The sequence below is a fragment of the Chaetomium strumarium genome (assembly GCF_033439665.1).
Source record: "Chaetomium strumarium strain CBS 333.67 chromosome Unknown B0T15scaffold_4, whole genome shotgun sequence".
In the NCBI taxonomy this organism is placed as follows: domain Eukaryota; kingdom Fungi; phylum Ascomycota; class Sordariomycetes; order Sordariales; family Chaetomiaceae; genus Chaetomium; species Chaetomium strumarium.
This window is the reverse complement of record NW_026944432.1, coordinates 430,301-443,337: the sequence shown is the minus strand read 5'-3', so window position 1 is coordinate 443,337 and position 13,037 is coordinate 430,301. Positions and strand designations below refer to the sequence as shown.

Sequence of the window (13,037 nt, the reverse complement as noted above, 5' to 3'; positions counted from 1 at the left end):
TAGGCCTATAGCCTCCGTACGGGCCTGTACTAGTAGGGAGCTCTTGGCCTTTGTAAGGCCTTGGTGTTTCCGTAGGCCTTGGTTTGTGAAGAGAACTGTTGGTAGGCCTTCGTCGGCTAGCCTGGTTGGCTGTCCCTAGACCTGGGTTTTCCACCTGGCCTCCCAAGCTCTTAATAATGCCCAGTCATCCTAGGTCTTGGCCAATGGTGGGCCCAAGGCTTTAGCCTGGGCGTTCCATTCGGCCACTACAGCCGAGGCCTTTTCGACGTCTGTTGGCTTTCCTGGGCTCCGGGGCCGGCCCCGTAGCCTCCAGAACCTTCGTTGGAGCCTGTTGCAAGCCCCTTGGATGATTTCCTTTGGTGGGCGTCTCAGGGCCTCTGGGCCTAGCCCGGCCTGTAGGATAGGCTCGTTGAGCCGGCCTTCGAAGTCGGCTAGCCTCTTGTTAAGGTAAAGGTCTAGGGGGGGGATCCAAGTTTCCATCTCGAGGTTCCGTATAGGGGTAGCCTTATAGGCCCCGGCTACGATGCGTAGGCTTCGGTTCTGGGCCTTTGCTAGGTCCCTGGCTAGGCCTTGTGGTGAGCCGTTGAGTGTTGTAGGCTTGTGGAAGCTGGATGCCCCATAGGCTATTGCGCTACGAATGCACTTGGTATAGACCTCTCTGGCCCTGGCTAGCCCCGGGCCCCAGGTCTTGGCTGCTATCCTTGATAGGGCAAAGTCTTGGGTTCTTACCTTGGTAGCTATGCTGGCTCCGTGGGCCTTCCAAGAAAGCCTCCAGTCGAGCCAGACCCCTAGGAACCGGGCTGAAGCCGTTGGTTTAACCATAGTATGGTCATGAGGTGTGACGAAACCACAGGCAGTCCTGCCTCTGAAAGGGTTCGCCGGTCGAAGGTACTGCTGGTCGGACTGTAGGTCTCGGTGAAGCCAAAAGGTTCACAACAATGCAAGTCGCAATGTCTGCACAGTAATGTAGGGCTACCTTACTGCTTGTATTGCTCACTGGAGAACTCCCAGAGTCCTCCAGAATGAATGACTATATACTAGCTGGTTTTGGTCCGCTCACCATGGCTCACCAGTGAGCCTAGGTGATTCTGCTCGTCCGCTCACCTGGTGAGCGGGCGCTCTTACATATGCTCATCAGCGCTGCGAGCGCTCTTGCATGTCCCTGTGTACAATGATTGGCTGCGGATACACCCTTGTCCGCCCCACCGGGTCACTGCATGTGGTCAAATCGTGACACGATGCCCCTCCTCAACGTCTTTCGCCCCGAAAGACTTGGGTTGTTTCAAATAGCGCCAACTGCCCTTGCTTCTGTAGGTACGCGGGTCCCTGCTGTCTCCCTCTTTACCTTTTCAGGATGCTAACACGATGTCGGGACGCGTGAAGAAGCCGTCCCGTCTGCGTAATTCGACTGCCGAACGGCACGCCCTTGCTGAAGAGATCGAGTCTGTTGGTGTGGAGGCCGAGATGCCTTGCACTCGTTGTTGGACTGCTACCCCACGCGCGCGATGCGTCGTGGCGGAGGGCTCTTCCCGGTGTTCTCGCTGCGTTCGTCTGGGGAAACCTTGCGACGGGACCAGCGTCGCGTCCCTTCGTGAGTGTGGCTGATGGGTTCTTTCCCCCCCCCTTTTTTTTTGCTAACATTCCTAGTGTTGAGTAATGCGTCCGAGCGTAAGCGAATGGATTCTGAGATTGCCGAGATTGAGGATCAGCTTGCGGTGTTGTTGTCGCGGCTGAACCGGATGCGTCGCCAACGCCGCTTTGTCGAGGAGCGGGGGTCCGAACTGCTTCGCCGTGGCATGCAAGGTTTGGACGAGGAGGATGGTGTGGTCCCGATGTCGGATGAACAGATTTTGGTCGGTCAGGCACAGGCCTTGGGTGCCGTAGGGGTGTCAGACTGGGAGGCCATTGGTGCTGTCCCGTATGGTTCTGCGGGCCACGATCCGTTCTTGGATTCGCTACTCGGGGGTACCGCCAAGTGGGTGCCCCTATCCCCTCCGTACGTCGTTCTTCGTGCTGACCGCCTTCTTTAGCGCTGGTGCTGGCTCTCCCTCCGTGGAGCCTCCTCTTTCGGTCGGTCAGGATCCCTCTGGTGGGACTCCTGCAGCTTCTCAGGGTAGTGGGGGTTCGTAGTTGGTGGTGGTCAGGTCTCGGTCGCGCCTGCCGTGCGTGTTGTGTTGTAGCGTGGCTGCCTGCAGCCGCTCTTTCCTGCCTGGGGTTCTCAATCTGATTCTTGTTGCCTGTTTCCCAACAAATGAAATGGCTCAGTGGTGTAGCTTGGTTGTCACACCCGAGTGAATGCTCTGGGAGATCGTAGGTTCGAATCCTGCCTGCGCCTCGTCTCCACGTGAGTGGCTTTACCGCGGGGTAAGGCGACTCATACGGAGATTTTTGCGCCTTCCTCCTGGCCGATCTGGGTTCTGCCGGTGGAATTCTCTTAGTTTTTCTGCGCAGTTGAGATGCTCTGCCGGTTCCCATGAGTTGTCTTCCGGTCCGAAGTCGAGCCATTTGATCAAGTATTCTAGCCTTCCGTTGGCTATTCGTGAATCCAAGATCTCCTCAACGTCCCATTCTTCTTCTTCGTCCTTGGCTTCAATGTCCTTCGCAGCCCGTGCGTTCTCGGGTGCTGGTTCGAGGAGCGAGATGTGGAAGACGTTGGTGCGTAACTTCATCGTTGATGGTAACGAAAGTCGGTAGTTGGATGTCGAGATTTTTGCGTCAATCTTGAACGGTCCAATCTTCCTGAAGTCGAGTTTCTGGCTTGGCCGTTTCGTTTTCAAATTTCGGGAAATGAGGTAGACCATGTCTCCTCTCTCAAGGCGAGGTCCCTCGAGCCGATGCTTGTCGTAGTACTTCTTCATCCTGAGTCTAACGAACTCGAGTTCTTCTTTTAGCATCGCGTGCAACGCGTGCATCTTTTCTGCCTTGACTTTTGCCCTGGGTACCGCAACATCTGGTCCCTGGCGTAAATCTGCTTCGTAACCAAAATTCGCGAAGAACGGAGTGACTTTTGTTGTCTCCGTTGGCGTTGTATTGTATGCGAGCTGTGCCGCTGGCAATAGGTCAACCCAGTCGTCCTGTTGGAAGTTGACGAACGTTCTAAGGTATTGTTCGACGATCTGGTTGAGCCTTTCTGTCTGGCCATCTGTCTGCGGGTGGTATGCTGTTGAAAGCTTGCTCTTCGTGCCCAAACGCTTCGTAAGCGCTTGCCAAAACTTTGATGCGAATTTGGTGTCTCGGTCTGTGATCCATTCTTCCGGCCATCCATGAACTGCTGCGATGTGCCGGTAGATCGTATCCGCAAGTTGCTCTGCTGACCATGATTCTCTGTACGGGAAAAAGTAGCTCCACTTGGTAAGTCGGTCGACCACAGTGAGGATGCTGTCGTACTTCGTTCCGGTAGTCGAATCTTTTGAAAGCGGTAGTTTGGTGATAAAGTCCATCGTCACCGAACTCCATGGTCGTTCTGCAACTGGCAATGGTTCTAAGAGCCCGTATGGTTTGTGCCGTGCCGACTTGCTTCGATTGCAGAGGTCGCATTCCTGCACAACAGTCTTGACTCTAGTCCTGAGTCCTGGGAAGTCGTAGTGTTGCCGAACCTTGGCGATGGTTTTGGCAATTCCCATGTGTCCTCCGAGCTTCGACTCGTGAAGTGTCTTGATCAGTTCTGTTTGATCCTGTGGTGCGACGTAGGCCTTGCCGTTGTACCACAACGCTCCATCTCTCCAAGAGATGCCTGCCTTATCGTCTGCGTCGTTCCTCTTCCGGTCCTGGAAGTCTTTTCCTAGCCGTTTTTCCCTGAAGACTGCGCAACATTCTTCAAACGGTTGCAGAGGTTGTAAGTCGGGATCTTCGCCCTGTTGTGGAAGCGTATCGTCGTCGGGATCTTCCATCGGTTGGGGAGCGTGCCGTAAAGAACCGTCTGGCTGTTGTTGAAGTAATGGTGGCGAGGCTTCTGGTTGGCTATTTCTGAAGTGATCTGGCCTTCTGCTTAATGCATCTGCTCGCGCGTTCTCCGAGCCTTTCTTATAATTGATCTTGAAGTTGAATTCTGAAAGGAACTCTGCCCATCGAGTTTGTCGTCCGTTCAACACCTTCGTGGTGGTGAAGTATCGCAAGTTCTTGTGGTCTGTATAGACCTGAACTTCGTGAGTTGTGCCGCTGAGGTATGGTCTCCATTCTTGAAAAGCCTCGATGATGGCTAGCAATTCTTTGTCGTGGATTGGGTAGTTGAGCCGTGGTCCTTCGAGCTTCTTTGAAAAGAATGCAACTGGGTGTAACTTCCCATGTTCGTCGCGCTGACCTAGCTGTCCCCCGATCGCATAATCGGATGCGTCGGTCTCCACCTCAAATGGCTTTCGTGGGTCTGGTAACCAGAGCACTGGGTCGGCGATGATCGCATCGCGGATCTTCTGAAATGCTTGCTCGTGCTCGGCTTCCCACCGGAACTCGATGTCTTTCTTCGTGAGTTCGTGCAATGGTCGTGCAAGGTCGCCAAAGTTCCTGATGAACATTCGGTAGAAGTTGGCGAATCCGATGAATCCTCGCACTTCTGTCGTCGTTGTTGGTCGTGGCCATGTTTTGATCGCTTCAATCTTCGCTGGCTCCATCCTGATTCTGCCAGGCGAAATTTCGTATCCAAGAAATACTGTTTTCGTAACGTGGAATTCGCTCTTGTCCTTGTTGACTGACAACTTGTGTTCGTGGAGTGCATCCAGCACTGCCTTTACGTGTTTCTTATGTTCCTCGAGTGTCTTGGAGAAGATGAGGATATCATCTAGGTAGCAGACCGCGAATCGGTCGAGGAATGGGCGGATCGCATGGTCAACGACCGCCTGGAAGGTCGCTGGTGCGTTCGTCAATCCGAAGGGCATTACAAGATACTCGTAATGGCCGTAGGGAGTGCGAAACGCTGTCTTCCATTCATCCCCTTCCTTGATGCGAATATGGGCGTACGCTGTTGGAAGGTCGAGGCGAGTAAAGTAACGGGCGCCTGCCAACTGGTCTCGAAGCCGCGAGATGAGTGGCAAGGGATACCGGTTCTTTACTGTCTCTCCGTTCAGCTGTCGGTAGTCCACACACATCCGAAGCTTCCCATCCTTCTTTGGAACAAATAGGACTGGGTAGCCCGCCGGTGATGTTGATGGTCTGATGTGCCCTATCTTGAGATTCTCCTCAAGATATCTCCTTAACTCAGCATCTTGTTTTTCGTTGGTGTGGTACACCTTGAAGAACTTCAACTGGGCTCCTTCCTTGAGCTTGATTTCGTGATCCCAAGGTCCGTGGTCTGGTAGCCCTTTAAGATGCTTTGCTTCGAACGCCGGGTGTCCCTGGTACTCTGCCGGGATCTTGCCCGTCTCCGCGTTTTTCTCTGTGCTTCGGTAGTACGAGAACTTGTCTCCGGCCGTGATGCTGGCCGCTTCTCTCCAGGTGACCCAATCCTGGAATTCGAATTCTCCGGTCTCGTTGATCGAGATGACAGCGATTTCGATGTCGTCTGTGTCTCTCTGAGCCGCGCGAGGGCGTCGTCGCAAGTGGCGTCGTCTCTGGCCTGGTCTTGCCGATTCTCGCTGTTTGTTCTGGTGACTGCCGCCTCTTCCTGAGTCCGTAGTGCGCTGCCTGGCACTGTCCGTCTCCTGCGGTGGATCCATAGGGGCCGCCTCCCGGGGCAATCTTCCCTGCTGCGATCCGTCGTCTGCGCTTCCCATCTGGTTGGTCGGATACGGCCTCTGTTCTCGAGGTCGTAGGTGGCCACCTCCCTTCCAACTGATGTCTGGGTCGTAATCTCGATGCCATGGGCGTCCAAGGATCATGTCTTTCCTAGGCCCCATTTCAACAATGTCAAACACCACCTTGGTAGTTTTCCCTTCCACTGTAATGTCAAGTGGTTCTGTTTCTCGTCGGACCCATTGGGTGTCGAATGGTCCCTTAACAATGTGTTGTTTCTTCTTGATCCTCCATGGGATCCTAAGTCGGTTGACAAGTGCTGGCGAGATGAGGTCGACCTGAGATCCTCCATCTACCAATGCCAGTGTTTGGAATCTTTTCTAATATGCCGTAACCCAGATTCTATCATCGGGTTTGTCGTTCTGAATCGCAGCGGCTTCCTTTTCGCTCGCTGGGAGGTCGTAGATCCTTTTCCTTGCGTGGTTCTTCCTGCACCCGCGGATCTGTCGTCGTTGTGATGGATTTAGTGGTCTTCGGGCCCCTCGGAGGGCCCTGAGCCGTTTCCCAACTCCGTCTGAGCATCTGGATAGGCGTCCCCATCCTCCTGTGCCTCTTGGTCACCGTCCTGCGGTCCAAGTCTCGGGAGTTCATTGAACAGTTGTCGAATTTCGTTGGCTCTTTTTTCTTCCTCTCGCCGTTCGCGAGGCGTCATCCACCTTCGTGTGCGTGTCTTGCGTTCGTGGTGTTCCTGGAGCTTTGCTTGCATATGGATTAAGCAATCCTGGCTTTTGCATTGCCGAGTGTTGTTGGGCCATCTCTGGCAGTCTTCTGGCTGAGTTCTTCGCGGTGTCACCCTGATTCTGTTGCATGCACTGGTCCTTCCGACCTTCCATAGGAACTGGTCGGCGCCGGTTCCTGCGTCCCAAATCCATGAAACTGGTCGGGGTTCTCCGTTTCGGTCGGTAGGCCTATCGGGCCAAAAGTCGTTGTCGAACTTCGATCGAAAATGGTATCGGCATTCGTGCGCGATGCACTGGAACCATGGGACGTAGACGTGGTCGTATCGCTGGGGTTGGAGTCGAAGTGCGTCTTCTTCATGGGGTTCGTAGCGCGGGCCAAATCCAATCCAGATGCGTACCGCGTTGCTGTCCCCGACGCCGTTGTACGGCTTCTTTTTCCAAAAAGTGTCCCAATCTTGTGGTTCCTGCCCCTTGAGTCTTCGCTGGTTCTGGGCCTTCTGGTATTCAGCCTCGGGGTTCTTGATTCCACCATTCCTCCTATCCTGGCCTTGGTCTTGTGCCGGCCCATCCCATAAGTTCGAGTGGTGTTCCTCCTGGACCCTGACTAACTTGGCCTTGACGAATTCCAGCTGGCTCATAGCCTGAGCCTTTTCTTCCGCGAGTCTTCGGGTAACCGTTCGAAGCTCGGCTTGTTCTTCCTCAACCTCCTGGAGGCGTTAGGCGAGAAAGATGGGGTTCGGGCCAACAGGTTCGTCGCCCGATTGTCGTGTCCTCCATTGACCTTCTTCGTTCTGGGTCAACTGGAATCCCCAATCTTCTGCGAGTTGCGATGCCGCGGCGGCAGCGATGTCGTAGCCTGTGATGGGTTCTTCGAACGTGACGTAGGGGCTGTTGCTTCCTGACCGGGAGGAGTCGTCGATGCTCCCTTCGGCCATGCCCCGGTCGACTGCGTCGTCGAAGTCATCCTCGGTGTAGCTTGCCGTAGCCACTTCAACCACGCGGGTTGACTTGTCGATCGTGGCGTTTTCCTTGCCGGGCACCTGCTTCCAGTTCTTCTTGCTGCGGCACTCCCGCTTGAAGTGTCCTTTCTTGCCGCAGTTGAAACAGGTGGCTTGGGACTTGTCCTTCCGTCCCTTTTCTTCACGCTGGGTGGCGTCCACGTCCATCGGTCCAGCGTGGGTGCCATGCGACGTGCTGGGGTATTGTCGCTTTTTCTTGTCATTGGCCTTGACGAATGTAGGCTGCGTTCCGCGTCCCTTGCGTTGCTGGCGTCTGGCGTAAATCCGGTCGTCGATACGGATAGCCATGGCGATATATTCGTCAAGCGTATCGGGTCGGTCTTTCTGGTACAGTTCATCCTTGACTTCTTCCTTCAAGCCATCGTAGAACAACTGCATAAGACCTTCGTCATTGATCTCGCACCGAAGTGAATCCTGGCGGAACTGCATGGCGTAGGCAGCCGCCGACTTTGTCTGCCTTAGGCGTGCGAGTCGCTCCTGCGCGTGGAGCTTCTCATCATGGTCTCCGAACACCTTCTGGATTTCCTGCTCAAATTTGTCGTACGATTTGAAAATTTCAATGGTGAAATCGTCCTGAGCGTCCGCACTGTTGGTTAGCCAATCCTTGAGAGTGGGTTCAAACCATCGAAGTGCCTTCCCCTCGAGCCGTGAGGAGATGAACATGACTTTGGCGGATTCGTCCGCAAATTTGTCCGGGTAGTACTTGAGGTAGGCCCTCATGGATGTAAGGAATCCAGTGAGTCCTTCCTTGTCACCTCCGTACTTGGGGGGTGCTTCGAGTTTGGCTTTGTCCTTGGGCTTGCCGTTGTAGGCCTCGTTGACGAGTTGCTGCATGTTGCCGTTTTCGGCCTCGAGCTGGGCGATTTTGGCGTTAAGAGTGTCGAGAGCCGTGGTATTGTCTTTCTGGGCCTCGAGTTGGGCAATCCTCGTGTTGAGGGCTTCGATGACCTGCTGCATCTGCTGCATGGTCGCGGTCTGGCCCTGAGATCCTGGGGTGCTAGGTGTCTGAGGCGCCATGATGGTTGATGGTACCTTCGATCTGAACCGTGACAGAGTCAAAGGGAGTGAGCAACGTGTGACGAAACCACAGGCAGTCCTGCCTCTGAAAGGGTTCGCCGGTCGAAGGTACTGCTGGTCGGACTGTAGGTCTCGGTGAAGCCAAAAGGTTCACAACAATGCAAGTCGCAATGTCTGCACAGTAATGTAGGGCTACCTTACTGCTTGTATTGCTCACTGGAGAACTCCCAGAGTCCTCCAGAATGAATGACTATATACTAGCTGGTTTTGGTCCGCTCACCATGGCTCACCAGTGAGCCTAGGTGATTCTGCTCGTCCGCTCACCTGGTGAGCGGGCGCTCTTACATATGCTCATCAGCGCTGCGAGCGCTCTTGCATGTCCCTGTGTACAATGATTGGCTGCGGATACACCCTTGTCCGCCCCACCGGGTCACTGCATGTGGTCAAATCGTGACATGAGGGTGGCCCGGTTTGCCTAGTCGTAGTGGTTCAGACCACTGTTTACGGCCTTTGTTGAAGTAGATCAGCTCTGACTTGGCCCCATTGAATTCCATTCCGTAGGATCTAGCCCACTGTAGGCATGTAGCCCAGGCTTGTTCCAGTTGCCGGCAGTTGATATAGGGGTCCCTTCCAAAGGCTAGGATGTTGGTGTCGTCTGCGAATCCCACTAAGCTGACCAGAGGGTGCTTTTCCTTTAGTACTTTATATAGCGAGGCTATATATAGTATAAAGAGGATTGGTGATAGTGGTGATCCTTGTGGCACTCCAGCTCGGATGTCGATTTCCGGGGCAAGTTGGCCGTCGAGTACCGCCTATTAATAGCGTCGCCTACTCTACCACTCTCGTACCGTTTTCCCTCCTCGATTTAGCAAGCCTTATAATCGCCTAGGCGATATAGATAGATGCCTTAGATCTAGATAAAAGCTACGAATCCCTTAGCGATCTTCTATAGCGTCTATATCTTGGTAAAACCGACCGTATCGATATCCCCTAGAAGGAGAAATTCCTCAACGAGCCTCTTTTCTGTGACGAAACCACAGGCAGTCCTGCCTCTGAAAGGGTTCGCCGGTCGAAGGTAACTGCTGGTCGGACTGTAGGTCTCGGTGAAGCCAAAGGGTTCACAACAATGCTTGTCGCAATGTCTGCACAATAGGTGTGGGCTATTGCTTGTATTGCTCACTGGAGAACTCCCAGAGTCCTCCAGAACGAGTGACTATATACTGGCTATCTTTGGGTGCTCTCATGTGCTCTATAGAGCTCCCTAGAGCTCGGTGCTCTGTTGACTCCATCGAGAGCTTCCATTTCCTCGCGTTGATTGGCTTAGCTCCTGAAGCTCTCGTCTGCTCTCTAGAGCACCTTAGAGCTCCTTCTCATTGGTCCTAAATGATTGGTTCGGGTGCGCCCTGCGCCACCCGTCGGGTTGTCCCACCTGCAGCTGTCCTGTTGGCTTAATTCGTGACATTTTCCCACTGAAATATATAGACTTCTAGGCGATTTGGCGTCGGTGCCTCTATATTATAGGCAGCTGGAAAGATATCTGCCCTTATTCTCTTCGTATTAGTACTAGAGCCCGGATAGATAGTATATTGCTCCTAGATACTTACTGCTATTAGATATTGGATAGTCAATTGACACTTTCTTTTTATAGATAGCCTATCAAATGCCCTCTAGAACTATATTATAGGCTACTCAGGACCTGTTTTTAAAAATGACTACTAGATAGCTATCGTAAGAGCTAATCTCGCTATAATAGTATTTGGGCTAAAAGCAGTATACTAGGATAAGATACTTTTCAACGACCTTTATAATATAACCTTTATACGGGACGAGGGCGCTCCTATTAAGGTATTAGAAATATAGATTGCGAAGTTCTAAGAATAAAAGGAGATCACCGCGCTCCGTAACCAGATCTAGTATATAACCGATAAGCTTAAGAAGAGCAGGCTTCGCGGCCAAATCAGCAATACCCTCAAGATTTATAAAAGGCTATAGCTCGAAGCGGACCGGCAGGCCTATTTCAAAGAAGCAGACCGATTGCGTCTCTAGGGTCTTTAGCCGACCTCAACGCCTAACGCGGGGGGGCCGGGTATAGCGGCTCTAGTAGCTGCCTATCTATCACGCTATAGACTATAGGATAAGGGCGAATTTCTAATGAACAATATAAGTGTAATAGAGCAGTATATCGATACGCAGCTACTATACCTATTATCTACTATACCTATAGCTCGTTAGCGGGTTCTAGAGATAGCAGCACCCTCTAAGTTATAAGGAGTATCCTGCTATTTCGCCTATTTTAAAAGCTTTCTAAACTGTACTAGCCTTATATGGCACTTTTAAGATATCTATCTTATAGATAGTATATTTAATAATCCTTTCGCTTATTCTAGGTATAGGCGAGCTAGAGTAAAAGGGGTTATTGTCTATAGCCTAGTATAGTGGTGTAATTACCTCGAGTATACCTATAGCCTAATCTATATACTAAGATTCAATCGAGGTGCTAGCTACCAGGACTCGCTATTGGCCTACCTTCTATACGAGGCAACTATAGCGTCTATAAGTACTCTCCTCGCCTATATAAACCGGACCGAGATTCCTTGGTATTATAAGAGCGTTGCTATCGCCTAATGCCTATACTCGTAAGGGCCAAGTTGGCGTCAAGCCGATAAGCATCTAGGAATAGCTGGCGTATATTCAGGCCGTCTATAAGTAGTCTCTTCCTCGCGTAGCACCGTGTACTCTCTGTGGATATATCTATATCTTAGGACCTAGCCGCTAGAGATATTTTGCTACCCGGTATAGCGATAAGCTCGAAGAGCAATTAGAGAGCGCCGTACGCCTAGCTTCTACAATGCCAGCAGGAGAAATACAAGGCATCTATAAGTTTAAGGAGCTTGTCCTAGAAAAGCACCTACTAGGGCAGTCGGTGGTAGATATTGCCGGAGGAAAGCGTAGGAGGGACGGCGATATAGGCGAGTATATAGCACTAGCCGCCAAGCGCACGAAGGTTGACGGCGATAGGGAGTGCCTCGCCGCAGCCGCTAGGCGTATAGAGAGCAACGGCGACGGAGAGTGCCCCGCTCTACCTATTAAGCGCAAGAGGGCCGCCAAGCACAATATGGCGTGTAAGAAGGAGCTCTCCCCCGTTGTGATATTCGATACCGATAGCGACCTATATAAGGATATAATTATCTGCGTATCGGCTATCGACAAGCAGTAACTATACTATCTCACGAAGAACTATATAAGCTTAAGTATAGCTCTAGATCCTGATTTTCTAAAGTATATCGACCCTGCCCTTCTCGCTTTATAGCGGCCAGCCGGTGCTGCCTATCCCACTACTACGGTATTCTCAGACCCTCAAACGCAAGAAGCGCTTAGGTGGCCGCAGCGACGCCGTGGCTACTGCTATAGCTAATCGAGAGGACCTTAGAGTTTCGGTCTTATAGCTGGACGACGGGATAGTTATAGAACTATATATGCTTAACGTGCATTATAAGCGAGCCGAACATATAAGCGAGTCGAACACTCTCCACTACACTACCAATAATATCCTCAATTACAAAACAACAACACTAGGAACTAACAATAATTATATCAGAAATAGCTGAATCTGAGGCTTCTGCAACCTCCTGGCAAGTGCGGGCATTATGACTAGGCTTGCCGCACACACCATAGCACCGAACCTTCGTACGACCCCCACCAGCACCACTACCATCCAGCTGTGTTTCTTGCATTGCCTCCCCACCTATAGCCCCCTGGCTTACCACCTGCTGTGCCTCCTGTACAGTAAGTGATCCTCCAAGCCGCACACGTATTTTTTTGGCTCTCCGGCGCTTGCTTAGCGCCTCGTTAGCCTTGCGGAGCGAAGACACCTCTGCCTAAAGGAGGGCCACCTGGTGCATTATAGCCATCGTACCCTTGGTAAGCTGGTCCACAGCAGCCAATATTGAAGTCGGGGAGCTATTTTGATAGTTAGCAATGCGAGTCTTAATAAGCGTTGACTGTGACTCAGCTTCTCGAGGGTTGTGTGGTGTCTGGAAGACCTATGATTATAGGGTGTTGGTGTACGAAGCTTGATATCTAGCTTCGAAAGTACCCTCTCTAGATCGTATAGTATAAGGCCAGCCCCTACAAAACCGCCCTATATATTCCTCTTGGTGATAGAGGCAAAGAAGGCCATGCGAAAGGTATAAAGAAACTCGAGCTTGCTTATATGGTTGATATACGCGCGTACTAAGTCCTCGATCTAGCGACTGTACGCCTACTTCAACGGCCCAAAGTAGCTAATATCAAGTAGCTAGAGGAGGTGGGAGGAATATAGAGGTATATAGAGCGTGATAATATTGTTCTGCTGGCAGTAGAGCTCGAACTCGGTCGAGTAGTGGCTTTCGTGGCCATCGAGGATCAACAACTAGTATTTACCCTTTGTCTAAGGCGCTATATAGTAGTCGAAGTGCTTGATCCAATCAAGGCCTACCATATTGGTAGTCCAGCCATTCTCGGTAGTTGCGATACGCTAGTCGGCTAGGAGGTTGTACTCTTGATACTAGTTGGCGAGGTGGTACTGCGCCGCTAAGATGATAAACGGAGGGATAGC

General features: G+C 52.0%; 1 protein-coding gene and 1 non-coding gene across 2 annotated transcripts; both read left to right on the top strand.

Annotated features, from left to right (window-relative positions):
• Positions 1-2,258: 2,258 nt before the first annotated feature.
• Positions 2,259-2,335, top strand: B0T15DRAFT_t149. The gene has a single exon. It is a non-coding gene; the product is annotated as a tRNA-Ser (tRNA).
• An 8,953-nt stretch (positions 2,336-11,288) lies between these two features.
• On the top strand, positions 11,289-11,750 carry B0T15DRAFT_484835 (uncharacterized protein; the record flags this gene model as incomplete). Its single annotated transcript, XM_062866247.1, has 2 exons — positions 11,289-11,653; positions 11,693-11,750. The coding sequence occupies 2 exons, from the start codon at positions 11,289-11,291 to the stop codon at positions 11,748-11,750; spliced, it is 423 nt and encodes a 140-aa protein (XP_062720893.1).
• Positions 11,751-13,037: the final 1,287 nt, after the last annotated feature.